The 15,104-nt window shown below is 60.9% G+C and overlaps 2 protein-coding genes across 2 annotated transcripts; both read left to right on the top strand.

Moving 5' to 3' along the window:
* Positions 1-5,621: 5,621 nt before the first annotated feature.
* On the top strand, positions 5,622-9,981 carry TBX10 (T-box transcription factor 10). Its single transcript, XM_032414825.1, is given in 9 exon segments — positions 5,622-5,625; positions 6,102-6,369; positions 6,480-6,581; positions 6,990-7,161; positions 8,434-8,589; positions 8,893-8,960; positions 9,175-9,269; positions 9,693-9,929; positions 9,932-9,981. Coding segments are annotated over 9 exon segments (1,152 nt in total).
* Positions 9,982-11,546: 1,565 nt separating this feature from the next.
* NUDT8 (nudix hydrolase 8) lies at positions 11,547-13,699 on the top strand. The gene is made up of 4 exons (XM_032414306.1): positions 11,547-11,740; positions 12,374-12,506; positions 13,040-13,117; positions 13,211-13,699. Exons 1-4 carry the CDS (start codon positions 11,547-11,549, stop codon positions 13,436-13,438), a joined length of 633 nt encoding a protein of 210 aa, XP_032270197.1. The 3' UTR covers positions 13,439-13,699.
* Positions 13,700-15,104: the final 1,405 nt, after the last annotated feature.

The raw sequence follows: 15,104 nt of genomic DNA, 5'->3' as shown, positions 1-15,104 counted from the left end.
TTTTTTTTAAGATTTTATTTATTTGCGAGAGAGAGAATGAGAGACAGAGAGCGTGAGAGGGAGGAGGGTCAGAGGGAGAAGCAGACTCCCTGCCGAGCAGGGAGCCTGATGTGGGACTCGATCCCGGGACTCCAGGATCACGACCCGAGCCGAAGGCAGTCGCTCAACCAACTGAGCCACCCAGGCGCCCACTATTAATGGTTTAATTTAAACCTCAGGATGATAGGAGAAGATACTATAGTTCCTATTTTACAGTCGAGGAAGCTGAGGACCAGAGAGGTTAAGTGACTTGCTCAAGGTCACACAGCTTGCAAGGATTCGAACGCAGGCTTACTATCTGTGCCTTAACCACTAGGCTACACTTCCACAGTGACAACTGTCTTTCTAAGGCGACTTGTCTCCATTTCTAAACACAGGGTCCAGGGTAGAGGTCGGCCCCAGCAACCTTGGCCCTTGGCTCTCTTCCCACGACTGAGACTTCCAGCCACTGCAGCCCAGTATGGCCGTCTTCCAGATGTTCAGTGACGAGGATGTGCTCTATGAGGGGGAGTCCACTGTGTACCCCGTGTTCATCACGAGGCCGCCTACTATGAGAGGGGCATTGCCTCCCTCCAGACTGAGAAGCTCACATTCTCTGTGCCTGCCCTTGCCCCCACCCTAGGTCCCTAACCCACACCAGGTCTGCCCAGGCTCAGCCCTCCCATCCGAACAGTGGGTCTTGAGCCACAATCCAGAGCCCAGGGCCCCTCTTTGCCACCTGCTGTGTACCCTGTTTCTTGCCATGCCCCATACTTCTGTGCCTCAGTTTCCCATCTATAAAATGGAAGATGTCCAGGGGTTAATGGCTTGTGTCCTCTGTCCTGTATGGTCTCTCTGTGACCTCAGGATCTGGGGCAGGTCCGGCCCAGCATGGTCTTGGACATGCTGCGTGTCCCGGGGCCAGCAGCGGCTGTCTCTGTCCCCACGCTTGCCTATCAGTGCCCAGGGGGAAGATCCCACTTGGAGAAAAGCTGTCCTGGAGAAAACAGAGGGGTGCCCCCAACCTGCCTTCACTCCCAGGGCCAGGGAGTCCGTCTGAGCGAGCAGAGGCTTGTGTCCGTGTGCGTGCACACGTGTGTGGGGGACCACGGGTGCGCCTGCCCAGGTGCGGTGTGGGTGTGACTGCACGCACATGTGTTTCCAAGACCAACGTGCCTTGGGCGTCCTTCTGGGGGCATCTATATGTGGCTGGGCACGGGCCTGATGTGCGTTTCCGATGTGTAATGTGCCCAGTGACCACGGGCGCTCAGGGGGAGTCGGGCTGGGGAAGGGGGCGAGCTCGACAAGGCTTTCTGCACCCAGGACAGACCGGCCAGGTGCAGGGACAGGGGAAGAGGTGCCTTGGCTTGGGGGAGGGGAAGTCCGACCAGGGAGGCTGATGGAACTCCTCAGCACCCCAGGAAGGAGCGGGCACAGGGTCTGCGGCTGGGGTCCCCTCAGTCCTGACCCAGGCACTCTGCAGGGGGTCCTTGCAGGCCAGACTGGACACAGCGTGACAGCTTCCACACCCACCTAAGCCTGACAAGGGGCCTGGGGGTCCGGCGCTCCGGCCACGGGCGGCGTCACTCGCCGGCCCCTCTGCACCCTTGCCTGGCCCATCCATCTCCCCGCGGCCACAGCTGCCACGCGGCCTCCTGCTATCGAGCAGCAAGATGAGAAGGTGTGAAGGATATGGGGGCACCAGGGACGGGCTGGCAGGCAAGATGGATGAGGGGGCGGGGGGCCAGCAGGCGCCTCGGGCAGGAAGGGCAGGCCGGCCGGGGAGGAGGTTGCGCAGAGAGGTGTGCCTGTGTGCACGTGTGCGTGCAAGAGAGCTGTGTGTGTGCACGCAGGAGCCTGCACTCGTGTGCACAGGGCACTGGGCCTTGAGTTCATCTGTGTGCATGTCAGTGTGCTCACACACGTGTGGAGGGGGTGTTTCCCATCACACAGACGCAAACTGAGTGCAAGTACACACACACACACACACACACACACACACATCAGTAGCCAACAGAACCCCGGGCTGGCCCACTCCTGGGAGTCTAGGCTGATGGGGAGCCACCAGGATTGGTGGGAATCTCCCAAGCCCCTCCATCATCTCTCCCCTCTCCCAACGGTCCCACTGTGGATCCCGGGACAGTGTGGCCTGGCTGGCCACACCCCACTGGGTGGCCCCTGAGAGCCGTTGAGACCTTCACAAGCACAGAGAAGCCCCTAGTGCAAACAGCAAAGCTGGGCATGGGTCTATGCCGGGGGTCTGCCCGCCTCTCCCAGCTCGGCTGGCAGGACCCTGGGGTATAGGAGCCCGAAGCAGGCGGCATCCCTAAGCTGAAGGGAAGAGAGGTCGGCCCCCTGGCATGGGGCTCTGGGAGGAGCTGGGATGTCCTACTTGGAGAGAAGCAGCCCCTCCAACCCTCGGTCCCTCCATGGCCACTCTCAGGTATGGGCCTCTGCCTACCCCACATCCCCAGTAGAGGAGGTGTGTTGGGGGAGGGGGTCTCACCTGCCTTGGGGACCCCAGCACAGCCTGAGGTGCTCTCACCTAGAGCTGGCCTGGGGGCTCAAATACCCCCTTCCGGAATGGGCTAGCTTGGAGTCCAGCCCGATAACCCTCCCTGGGCTGTATGGCAGGGATGAAATGGCCAAACAGCACGGTCAAGTGATAGCAACCAGTTTGGGGGTGCCCCACCCCCCTGTGCCTTCCTGACTGGCCATCTATGTGTCCCTGAATGGCCGGCCTGGACAGGAGGGGCAGCCTGGAGAAGGTGCCTGGTCAGGCTGGGGAGAACAGACAGACCAGTGACCTCTGACCTGGGCCAGGCTCCCACCCTCTGGGGACTACGTAGGCCCTGCCAATCAGGATAGGAACAGCTTACTGCTGTCTATCCCAGATAGAAGAGATCATGCACTTATTACCGTTGGGGAAACTGAGGCACGGGGACCGACAGGAAGCCACCAGCTTTGCACAGCTTATGGGTCAGAGCCATCAGGGGCTCTGCCTCTGCCAGGGCTTGTCGACGCTGCCCCCTTGTGTTTCCTGCCCCAGTTGCCCAGGCCAGGCCGCAGCAGCAGCCCCAGGTCAGGGGTCAGGGGCCAGGGGTCAGGGTCCCCGTGAAAGGGCAGCACCGCTGCCATCCAGCCCTCACGCTCCTGCAGCCTCCCCAGCCTCCCCAGCCTCCCCAGCCTCCCCAGCCTCCCCAGCCTCCTCCAGGCCCTGTAGGCTCCGAGCCCCTCCAGTCACCAGGCCAGGGCCCCTGCGGACCACCCAACAGGTCCTCAAGATGCGCCCCCACCCTGCGCCTGGGTCCATTGATCAGGAACGGCTGGGGGTCTCCTGGCTGGGGAAGGGAGGGAGCTGGGAGAGGGGACCGGGAGGGGGAGAGGAGGCTTTGCCACGTCAGAGCCTTCCCACCTGCCCTCCTCCCACACAGCACCACGCCTGGAGCTGGACAAGCGCCGCCAGCCTCAGTCCAGTGTGAGCGTGGCTTGGAGAAGGGGCCCTGCCTCCCCCCAGAACCAGGGTCCCACCTGCAGAGACCAGGTGCCTGGCTCCAGTGGAGAATCAAGACGTGAGCGATCGCTCCGAGGGAAGGACAGTCCTGCAGAACGGAGCCACGCCGCTGATTGGGCCAGGAGACCCCGAGTGACTGACCACCCTCCCAGCAAGCAGGGGCCCCTCAGGTGGCAGCTGCAGCCGGCACCCCACTGAGCAGGGCTCCTCCAGGAGCCAACGTCCAGGCTGTCCCCATGGCAGGTACGGTGTAGGCAGCCGAGGTGGCCCCACGGCTGGGCTCAGGCTCCGGGGTGATGGGGCAGGGCAGGGATTGGGTGTGGGGACCAAGGAAACCCCGCTGGACCCAGGTCCTGGGCCAGAGGGTGGGGCAGGGGCACCCCACGCTGAGGCCTCAGATCCCACCAGGGCAGGGCTGATGGGCTCACAGCCACCCAGGTACAAATATAGGGGTGCTGCCGGGCAGGGGTAATGAGTCATTCCTGGGAAGGGAAAGCCTTTTCAGGCATGGGCGACCTTGGGCCTGTCCCCTCCCCTCTCTGGGCTTCACCCATTGAGTATCAAGGTTGTGGGGGTGGGGGAGGAGCTGGACAAGAAGCCTCTAACTTCCTCTCCAGACCTGACTCCATGCTTGTGGGAAATTGTCAAATCCTGACCCCAAGGGGTGCCTACTTTGAGAGGAACCAGGCAGAGAACAGGCCCCTCCCGAGTTCCTGAGAGCACTCAAGGGTGGCCTGTTGACCGAGGTGGGCAGGGAATGGGCTCATCGAAGACTCGGGAGCCAGCGACCAGCCTGCAAAGGCCCCAGGCCCAGGGAAGCCCTGAGCCTCTCCCTTGGGGACCCAGCACCATGGATCCTGGAGCATTGGTTGCCTGGGTGATGGGCCTGCCCCCGCAGGGCCTTTGAACAGTGGACAGTTGCCCCCATCTGACGGCCTGGTCCAGATGCTGAGGGACCTCAGCCCCTGTAGCCTTCCTGCCCCTCTGGGGAATGGAGAGCTGATGGGGCCCCTCCTTCTCAGAGAGACGCACCCACTCCCAGACCGCAGCACCCCCAGGGGCTTTTGTGAGGGGCCCCAGGCCGAGCCCCACGCTCAGATGAGGCACCTGCTGAGTACCGGCTCTGGCTAGGGTGCGGCTAGAAACTAACAGTCCGTGTTTCGGGACTTTTTTTTCCCTAGTGTTAATTTTTAAATTGTGGTAAAATGTACATAACATCAAAATTTCCATTTTAGCCATTTTTAAGTGTAGAGCTCAGGGGCATGAAGGACATCCATGCTGTTGTGCACCCAGCACCACCATCCGTTAGAACTCTTGCCTCTTGCAAAACTGAAACTCTGTCCCCATGAAATGCACACTCCCCTCCCACTCCCTCTGCCCCCGGCAACCACCGTTCTCCTCCCTGTCTATGGATCGGACGATTCATGGAATTGCTCAGGATTTGTCCTTTTGTGTCTGGCTTGTTTCACTTAGCGTAACGTCCTCAAGGTCCATCTATGTCATGGCACACCGCAGAATGTCCTTCCTTTTTAAGGGGGAGTAATCTGTTGTCTGGATAGGCCATAGTTTGCTCATCCATTCATCCATCAATGGACATTTGCGGTGCTTTCACCTTTTGGCTATTGGGAACAGTGCTGCTGTGAACACTGATGTGCACATATCTGTCCAGGTCGCTGCCCCCAGTTCCTTTTGTGCAATTCTCCATTTCTAGGTAAATGCCTAGAAGTGGAATTGCTGGATCGTATATGGTCATTCTGTTCTCCAGCAGCCGTGCCATTTCCCATCCCGCCAGCAATGCACACAGCACTCCAACTTCTCCGCATCCTCGCCGACACCTGCGCTTTTGCTTTGTTACTGGTTTTTGTTTTGTTTTTGGTAACAGCCCTCCTCGTGGGTGTAAAATAGTATCTCATTGTAGTTAGGATTTTTTTTTTTTTAAAGTAGGTGGCGGCAAAACTTTTGGCCAAGGCTTGTACCAGGACTGCTTATCAAAAAGTGGAATTTTTAGGGAAAAGGGAGGAGGCCAGAGCAGAAAGACGTTAGGATGGGCTGCTGGAGGCAGGGTTTGGGCAGGTTTTTGAGGTCAGACATGGGTGAGAGTCACTGGTGGTGACAGCTGGGTGTCCGCGGAGCTAAGACACTCCTCCCCAACCCCACAACCTCACATAGCCTATCATGCATAACAGGTGTCCTTTTTGAAGGGTCTGCTGTGCTCCAGGCACTGTAATCCATGGACCCTATGAGGCAGGTATTAAGAACCCCGTGTGACAGATATGGAAACAGAGGATCCAAGGGGTGAAACAATTTGTTCAAAGCCATGAGGCCACTTGATGGCTCAAAGATTCCCTGGGGAACCAGACAGGCCCTGTCTCTGGCCTCCTGAGCTTTAAGTCAGCATTTACCTCATGAAGTGATGTTCAGTCAGGGGGACTCTGGGAACACAGGCCTGGCAGTCAGGGAGGGCTTCCTAGAGGAAGAGGCACTTAAGTGCCACCTGAAGGATGAGAGCTGGCTTGGTGGCAAAGGGGTGAGGCAAACAGGGGCCCACACTTTCATCCTTCCTCCCCAGCCTTCCTCTCTGCTGGCCTTGGGGTACTTGCGTCCTCAGAGCCCTACACCCTGCCCATGACCAGCTCCAGCTGGGAGCCCCGGCTGGACTCCCCATTCCCGTCAGGCCCTTCCACCGGCTCCACAGGGGCCCAAGTCGTGGCTGAGCCCAGCAAGCAGGGCCCCAAGAACCCACGTGTGTCCAATGTGACAGTTCAGCTGGAGATGAAGACTCTGTGGGAGGAATTCAACCAGCTGGGCACAGAGATGATTGTCACCAAGGCCGGCAGGTGTGAGCAGCGGGCGCGTGTGTGTGTGTGTGTGTGTGTGCGCGCGCGGGGCAGGGACAGGGGGCCGTGCTGAAGCTGCATTTGGGCTGCTGAGCACCTCTCTCCTGCAGGAGGATGTTCCCCACCTTCCAGGTGAAGATCCTGGGCATGGACACACTGGCTGACTATGCCCTGCTCATGGACTTCGTGCCTCTGGACGACAAAAGATACAGGTCTGGGGGCTGGCCAGGGAAGCAGCTCAGAGAGCAGGGGCTGAGCCAGGGAGGAGACCCCTACCTGCACTCTGCGGGGAGCCAGGGGCCAGTCGGAGCAGCAGCAGGGAGGCCTATCCTGGGGCGACAGTGGGAGCCTGAAGGCAGGGCGGGAGCCCAGCTCAGGGCAGCCAACAGTCTCAAGTGGGTAGCGGGCTAGCCTGGGCAGGCAGAGTGGGCTAGCCCAGTGCAGCCACAGGGAACTCAAGGCCGGACAGCATTCTTGGGGTTCCTCATGTGCAAGATGGGGATAGTGCATGGGCAGTAATGTTGAGGGATGGCCCCTCTGCCCCTGGCTCCAGGTGGGGGCAGCAGATGAGTGCCATGGGGTACAGATGGGGCCCCCCTGCCACCTGCTCTGCCCCCCAGGTACGCCTTTCACAGCTCAGCCTGGCTGGTGGCAGGCAAAGCAGACCCAGTCACGCCTGGTCGTGTGCACTTCCACCCGGACTCGCCGGCCAAGGGCGCACAGTGGATGCGCCAGATTGTGTCCTTTGACAAGCTCAAGCTGACCAACAACCTGCTGGACGACAATGGCCACGTGAGGCCCAGCCACGGTGGGGAGGGGTTAAGCCAGGGCTGGGGACACTGGGGCCTGATCATAACGAAGCCTGGGACCAGGGCTAGCCATGTCGTTAATACCCAGGGGCCTTGGTGCCCAGCACCCCCACCCGCTACTGATGGCCAATGCTGGTGGCCAAGTTCACCTGGCCAGGGGTTGGACAGCAGAGGGGACTGTCCAAGCAGGTGGGTAAGTGGGCTGGAGGTGTGGGAATGTTCCAGCAAACACTGTCCTCCTTGTAGACAGTGTTTATGGAATGCCCACCACAGGTCAGGCCCATGGTGGGTGCAGGAACACAGCATTGTTTCCACTTTGTCAAACAGACAAAGATCCCTACCTCCATGGGGCTCACCTCCTGGGGTAGGGGGCAGATGGTAAGCAAAGAATCCAGAAGGTCCTGTGTGTAGTGTCTCAGATGGTGATAAATACCAGGAGAAAAAGGAACCAGGGAGGGGGTGCTGAGACAGAGGTGAATTGTCCATTCGGGGGGGGGGGGGGTTCTAGAAACTGCTGAGGCAATATTTGAAGAGAGATCTAAAGGAAATGGGGAAGGCAGCCTGTGCACACAGAAGTGGGAGCTGTTGCAGGGGACAGAACAGCAAGTGCAAAGGCCCTGAGGCTGCAGAATTTTGGGCCAGTCAGTGGGGGAAGTGCAAGGAGGCTCCCATGTGGCTGAAGTGGGGTGAATAGGCGAGATGGTTGGAGAGACCCTGAGGCTGCCAGGGCTGATCTGCAGAGCCCGTAGGCTGTGGAGAGGGCTCTGGCTTTTACTCTGTGCAGTGGTCACAGGAGGCTTTTGAGCAGGGGCTGACAGGGGTCAGGGAGGCCTCTCCTGGGGCCACTGTGGAAACCTGATGGCAGGGGGAGCCCAGCTCCCCCTCACTGGGGTTGCTGTGCGCAGAATGGACAGAGAAGCTGGGTGGAGGCAGGGAGACTGGCCAGGAGGTGGCTGAGGAAATCCAGGGGGACATGATGGTGATCAGGCAGAGTGGAGGTGGTGGGGTTGGAGAGGTGGTCAGATTCTGGATATTTCTGAAGGTAAAGCTGACATCGGGATGTGGATGTGAGAGAAGGCAAAGTGGCAAAAATGCTCAGGCATAAAGGGGCCTTTGCCGCAGAACCGTAGGCTCTCAAGGCCAGACTCGGCACCCCTATTATAAGAAAGGCAGTCTTCCCGCCCTGGAGAGGACTTAGCCTTGGGGAGGGTCTGCTGCTCCTCCCCTGCACACCGCCTTCTGCAACCCCCTCCAGATCATTCTCAACTCCATGCACCGCTACCAGCCCCGGTTCCACGTGGTCTTCGTGGACCCACGCAAGGACAGTGAGCGCTACGCCCAGGAGAACTTCAAGTCCTTCATCTTCACGGAGACCCAGTTCACGGCCGTGACAGCCTATCAGAACCACCGGGTGGGTTGGGCCACAGCTCACGAGGCAGCTGCCAGCCCATTTCACAGGCACGGAGACTGAGGCCCAAGGCTCTGAGCTCCCACGTGCTCACAGAGCCCTGCCCTTCTCTCCTTCTCTAGGACTCAGCGGACCTCTGCCCTCGATCATTCCCCTGCCATCATGCCCAATGGCTCCTGGGCTGAGGGGCCCAGGTCCCAGGGCCTCCTGATTGGGGTGTCCAGGGAAGATAGGGTGGCTGAATGTGGGGCCCCACAGCCTTTCCCTGGCTCAGGGCTGGCCCATAACCGTACTTTCTCTCTGCAGATCACCCAGCTGAAAATCGCCAGCAACCCTTTTGCCAAGGGCTTTAGGGAGACTGACTCGGACTCCTGGTACTGTCTGGGCCCGGACAGCTCCGCCCGGCTGCCCTAACCCAGCCCCTCACCCCCCACCCCCGGGGCCTCTCCTAAGGCCTTGGCTCCTGCCCTTCTCTGAGGGTCATGCCCACTGACTCGTCCTGGGGTCCCACTGCCTGACTGATCACGACCCTTGGCCTGGGCTCTCCCCCTGGCCTCCTGCCTCCATTCCTGCTTGTCGCATCTTCAGGACTGTATCTCCACGAGCCCTGCTCAGCATCCCGGCCCGGAGTCACAGCAGCCTCAGCTCCTGCCTGCTGAAAGGCCCCGCAGAGCAGGAAAAAGGTTAGCCCCCCGGAGGACCAGAGCATGCACAGTGGGCAGGGAGCTGACAGGGCCACAGGGCCTCCAGCAAGGGGCTTCAGCATGTTCAGCAAGCCCACTGGGCACCTGTGTGGACAAAGAGGAGGAGGCAGAGATTTCTGAGACAATTTGGGATCAAGGGCAGAGAGAACAGGACAGGGACAAGGTGCTAAGAGCAGGGGTGGGAGGTTCAGGTGGGCTCGCTGGAGGAGGTGGCTCCTGAGCCGGGCCTTGAAGAACTGGGAAGCGTTTAGATAATGAGAGAGGGTGGGGAAGAGGGAAGGGACAGGGAAGAGCAAGAGCAAAGGCTGAGAAGGGGAGGAATGGGATGGGAGCAGGGAAGGAACAAGGGAGGCTGAGGATGTAAGGGGAGGTCTGGGGTCTACTCACCATATCCTCCCTCAGACCCCAACAAAGCTCTGGCCTCCAACTCCAGGACATCTGCCCGGATGCACCATCAGCTGCTGTCCCCCACTGAGGCTCTGCTGGCCCCAGCCACCTACCAGCCCCTCAACTACCAGGGCCTATACCCTGGAGCCTCAAGTCCCCTCAGAATCCCAAGGGCCCGACCGACACCATATCCCCTCCCCAATATTCAGGCTGACAGAGATCAGGAGGGCCTGCCCCTCCCAGCTAGGCTGGGGTCCTGTCCCCCACTGCCATGTGCTTGGGGCCTGTCCAGGACCCTCAGTGATGATGAGGGCCCTGTGGACAGACTCCTCTTGCCCTGAACACTACCCCCTCCAGCCTTGCCTCTACAGAGGCCCTGTCCCCTTCCAAGGAGAGCAGGGCAGGTGGAAGCCTAGAGAGGGAGGCTACCTGTCCAGAATCACAGCAAGGCTGAGAAGGTGCCAGGCTTGGAAACAGCCATCTCCCCCCAACCTGTCCCCTTCTGCCTTGAGGGGTGACTCCTCCAAACCCTGCTTTACCTCTCCCTTTCTCCCAACATTAAACCATTTGGCATGAGTAGTCAGAGCACTTCTGTCCCCGGGGCTGGGGGTGGAGGGACTCAGGAACACCCAGACCCCAGATAACGGGCTGCAGACATCCCAAAGCTCTGCCCAGTGCCAGTGGTATCCCTTGGAGCACAGTGATGGCAAAGGTGGACACTAGCCAAGGGGCAGGGCTTTGAGTGAGGCTGCAGTTTCTGCTCCCCGCCTTATGTGTCCAGGTGAAGACTGAAACTGCAGCTCAAAGAGGCAGCTGCTCAAAGTCAATGCAAAGCATGGTGACACCTGCCATTCCACGTATAGGTGCCCTGCCCAAGACTGGGGTGGCCTGGTCCTGAGAAGCCGGGGTCTGGAGGGACGCAGAAACATGACAGGCAGTGACCACAAGGGCCAGGCCAAGATGGGGGGGGGGGGGGGGGAGGGGGAGGGACTTGAGAATCCAATCAAGACTTGAAGCAGGAGACCTTCACAGAGAGGTGACATTTAAACCACACCTACAGGAGCAGAAATTGCAAGGGAAAGGGGCGGGGAGGAGGGGAGACAAGCTCCCAGCGGCGGGAAAAGCAGGGCAAAGGCCTGGGGCTGGAACGGGTCGCTTGGAGCCGGACGGCGCGGCGCGCACCACGCAGAGGAACCAGGAGAGGAGCCCCGAGGGGAAGCCGGCTGGGCACTCCTCCCGCAGCCCCTGACGTCCCCGGCCTCCAGGAGGGGCGCCCCGTGGATCCCCGAAACGCTGACTCCGAACACCCTGGAGCACTTCGCGTTCGGTCCTTAGGAAAGGGACGGGCACACGTGGGCGTGGAGGGACGCGGGGCCCGGCAAAGCCTCGAAGCCTGACACCCCGACTCCCGAACCCCGCCGTCACAAGGGCCGGGTCCGGAAGCTGGACGCGCGCCACGCGAGAAGCTCCACGGGCTCTGAGGCACCCCCTCCGCATCCTCGACGCCAGTTCCGCCCTCAGCCCAGGCCCGCCCCTCTGCCGGAACCCAAGTCATCGGGACTCGCCCCTTCCGGCCCCGCCCCACCAACTGGAGGCCAGGCCTCTCCCTCAGGCTCCGCCCCTCCCGCTGAGGCCCCGCCTCTTGCGTAGGCCCCGCCCCCAAGGGGCATAGCCAGTGCGGCTTCGGAGCCCCATGGGGCGGGGCGGGGCGGGGCGGGGCGGGGCGGGGCGGGGCGGGGCGGGGCGAGGCGAGGAGACTGCTCCCGCGGCCCCGCCCAGCTTCCCAGGGGACGCGGAGTGCGAGTGCTGTCCTTCCCCTTCCCTCCCGAGGCCCGGCGCCCTCCGTGTCCCGGCTGCGCGGGGCCGGACATGCAGCCCGACTGCCTGTCAGCGGAGGGTGAGCGGCGCTGCCGGCGGCTGCTGGCTGGGGCCACTGCCCGCCTCCGCGCGCGCCCCGCGGCGGCCGCGGTGCTGGTGCCGCTGTGCTCGGTGCGCGGGGTCCCGGCGCTGCTCTACACGCTGCGGTCCAGCCGCCTGGCCGGGAGCCACAAGGGTGACGTCAGGTACACCGGCAGGGAACTCCTGTCCCTGCTGGGAGGACCGGAGGGACCTGAGCAAGGCGCTTCGCCTCTCCGAGCCTGGGTTTCCGCCCCTGGGGAACGGGTCTGGGGAGAGCCGCGCCCCGCGTCCCTCCGCGCCGAGCCTGGCGCCGCGGGTGCTCCAGTCCGGTCGCCACGCCGGACCCCTCGAGTAGCGTCCCGCACCACCTCGGGCTGGGGACACCTCTCGGAGCTGTGCCCGCCTCTCTAAAAAGGCAAGACCCCGCCCCCTGCCGGCGACTCAGGGTTGATTCGGATCCTGGAGCAGAAGCAGCTCGTGGGGCGGGGCTGCCTGGCTTCCCGCCCTGGTCCCGCCCCCGTCCCCGGTGGAAACTGGGGACGCACTAGGGTCATAGCGCCACTGGGGCCACCATAGGCAAAAGTTGCGTGTGTGAACTCCAGGGCCTCACCCTTACCCCTGTCGTTCAGGGGGGTAAACTGAGCCTGGAGAGGTCATGTGGCTTGCCCGAGGCCTCACTGCAAACTAGAGGCAGAGACAGAAGATGCTTAGGTGGGTGACTAGCCCTCTGCCACAGCTGTCACCCCCACCCACCAAGGCCCCAACAGACCAAGGACCAGGCTTCCTGTGCTTATCAGTTTCCCAGGAGGCAAATGCGACCCCACTGACCAGGATGTGGTGCACACAGCCCTAAGGGAGACCCACGAGGAGCTGGGCCTTACTGTGCCCGAAGAGCATGTGTGGGGCGTCCTGCGGCCTGTGCACGACAGGGTAAGGCTGCCAGACCCTGAGGCCACCATCAGGGACAAGGAGGGTGGTCATGGCCTCTGGCAGGCAGACGGCATGGTGGAGCACCAGACACCTGCCTGGTGGTCCTGTTCCATCCCCACACAACCCATCAGGGAAGGGCCAGGGGTATCCTAGCTCCTTTTCACCGGGGATCCTGAGGCTCAGTTCTGGGGCTGGAGGTGGCCTCGGGGTAAGCCAGCTCTGCCCAGCTTGGTGGAGGAGAGTTGGGGAAGGCTTCACAGGGTAGGCAGGGATTGGATGATGAGTGGGAGATTTTAGGGGAGTAAAAGTAAGGGAAGGTTATTCTAAGTGGAGGGAACAGTCTGCAAAGGCCAAGAGGGCTGGATGGCTCTAGCGAGTTTGAGGGCCCTGAGTTAGTCAGCGTGGCTGGAGTGGGCTCAAGGGCAGGGGCCTCCAATGCTGACGGGCTCTGGATGGAAAGGTGGGGGTCTCCCTCTAGGCTCCCCTCCCCAAGGCCAGGCCTCCCCTGACTGCCTGTCACCCTCCTGCCCCAGCAAAAGGCCAGCGTCGTGCCAGTGCTTGCTGGTGTGGGCCCACTGGATCCCCAGAGTCTCAGGCCCAACCCTGAAGAGGTGAGTGGGGGGGAGGGCGGGGGGGCCAACCAACTGGGGGAGGCTCTGTCCACAGCAGTCTTCCATCCGCCCTCTCACTGCCTCCTTCCACAGGTGGACGAGGTATTTGCACTCCCCTTGGCCCACCTGCTGCAGGCGCAGAACCAAGGGTATACCCACTTCTGCCAGCATGGCCACTTCAGCTACACGCTGCCTGTCTTCCTGCACGGGCCCCACCGTGTCTGGGGGCTCACGGCCGTCATCACTGAGTTCACCCTGCAGCTGCTGGCACCTGGCGCCTACCAGCACCGCCTGTCCAGCTCAGAGCGGCCCACGGGCTGAAGGCCTGGCCACAGGCAGCCCCTTCCTTCACCCTGCCAGGCCAGCTCCATTCACGGACTGAATAAAGAGCGTTTACCAATTCTGTGGCAGCTGCATCTTCTGCATTGGGGCCTTGACTTTGGGCAGACCCCATGGGACAACTGGCCTCCTGGCTGGGGTGCCTCTGTCCCATCACGCTGTTACCCACTGACCAGTGGGCACTTATCAAGTACAGGTACTTGGCTTTCACCACAGCCCTGAGGTGGGGCCAACGCTGGCCCTGGCCGGTGAGACGAGGGCTCAGAGAGAAGAGACACCTTGCCCAAGGTCACCCCAAGCTAGGACTTGGGCCAAGCCCTCTCTGACTCTAGAGGCCACACTCAGCCACTACTCAGCCAGTTCCTGCTCCCACCTCTGTGTGTAGCTGACCCCGTGCCAGGCTGCAGGAATCCAAAGAGGAGCCCCACTTGTTACTGCAAAGTTCCAAGACGCCCAGCTCCTACCATGTACTAGGTACTATGCTGGGGCCTTATCTTCAGATGCTGCCCTGGCCTCTGGGCGTGACTCAGTTCCTGGGGAAGACCTCAGAGCAGGTCCCACGTAATCATGTGATTGTATATTAATTAATCACAGATAATAGTGGAATTATACATCAGTTATGTAGACCAGAGAGAGGTGGTAAGCAATCTGACCTTGTCATGGCGGACTGGGCAATATTAGCCAGGACAGGTGATAGGAAACTCCACCCACTAGCCGACTTTGCCAAAAGAGGATAAACTCGAGATACACTACCTTCAGGCATGGCTGGATCCAGGGGCTCAGGGGCTCTCTCTTACTGTGCTTTGCACTGTGTCGGCCTCACTCTTGGAGAATCTCTACTCTGCAGGGGTGAGAGGTAAGGGGAGGGCAACAGCTGTAGGGTGGCACAGCACCAGTATCCCATCAACAGAAAACAGAGTTCCTCTCTCTGGCCGTTTAACCCAGTTGTACTTCGTTGGCCCTCCCTGAGCCTGTCACATGGCCTGCTCTAGTTGGAATTAATTGTTTGGCAGGGTCTGTGGGCAGAGAACTGGGGAGCAGGATGAACCTTCTAGACTGAGACTAGGGAAGGGGCAGTCCCCAAAGGACCAATGGGAAGAGAGAAGGGAAGGTTGAGTAGGTAAAAAACCAGCCAAATTCCCCTGCAGAGTGACCTTGAAACCAAAGGTGGGCAAGGGCAGGCCAGATCAAAGGGCAAAGGAGGGAAGTTGGAGCAGAAGGAGCAGCATATGCACAAAGTTTGGGGTGTTCGAGGAAACAAGATTAGCAACGTGGGGGTGGGGAGGGGCTCCACCACTCAGGGGCCACCATGGGGTGTCAAGGGGACATGCTTCAGTGGTGGGTTAGGATTTTGTTCCAGGCTGGGAGAGGGGCATACAGGTGTTGAAGTGATATGATTCGTGTTTGTAAAGCTTGGGCTGCAAGAGGTCCGGATTGCAGACGCCCTCCTCCTTGGAGTCTCCTCCCTGGGCGCCCATCCCCGCTCCACAGGAGCCCTGTCACCTCCACCTCCCGTGCGCCCCCTCCACACCTCCCAAAGTGTCCCCCCCACCACCATCCACTCCTACATACCTCCCCACGTGCACCCTCCCCCAGCATCCCGCCTGCCTCACCTACCCCTTCCTTCACGGGCCCCTCCCATTGCCCC

Source organism: Phoca vitulina, unplaced genomic scaffold, assembly GCF_004348235.1.
Source record: "Phoca vitulina isolate PV1807 unplaced genomic scaffold, GSC_HSeal_1.0 scaffold16, whole genome shotgun sequence".
Classification (NCBI taxonomy): Eukaryota; Metazoa; Chordata; class Mammalia; order Carnivora; family Phocidae; genus Phoca; species Phoca vitulina.
The sequence above is the reverse complement of the archived record's forward strand: the minus strand, read 5'-3'. Positions and strand labels throughout refer to the sequence as shown.

Coding starts and splice junctions, on each gene's coding strand:
- NUDT8 (XM_032414306.1), top strand. CDS start 11,547: ATGCAGCCCGACTGCCTGTCAGCGGAGGGTGAGCGGCGCTGCCGGCGG. Junction 11,741..12,373: donor AGCCACAAGGGTGACGTCAG/GTACACCGGCAG, acceptor TGTGCTTATCAG/TTTCCCAGGAGGCAAATGCG. Junction 13,118..13,210: donor TCAGGCCCAACCCTGAAGAG/GTGAGTGGGGGG, acceptor CTCCTTCCACAG/GTGGACGAGGTATTTGCACT.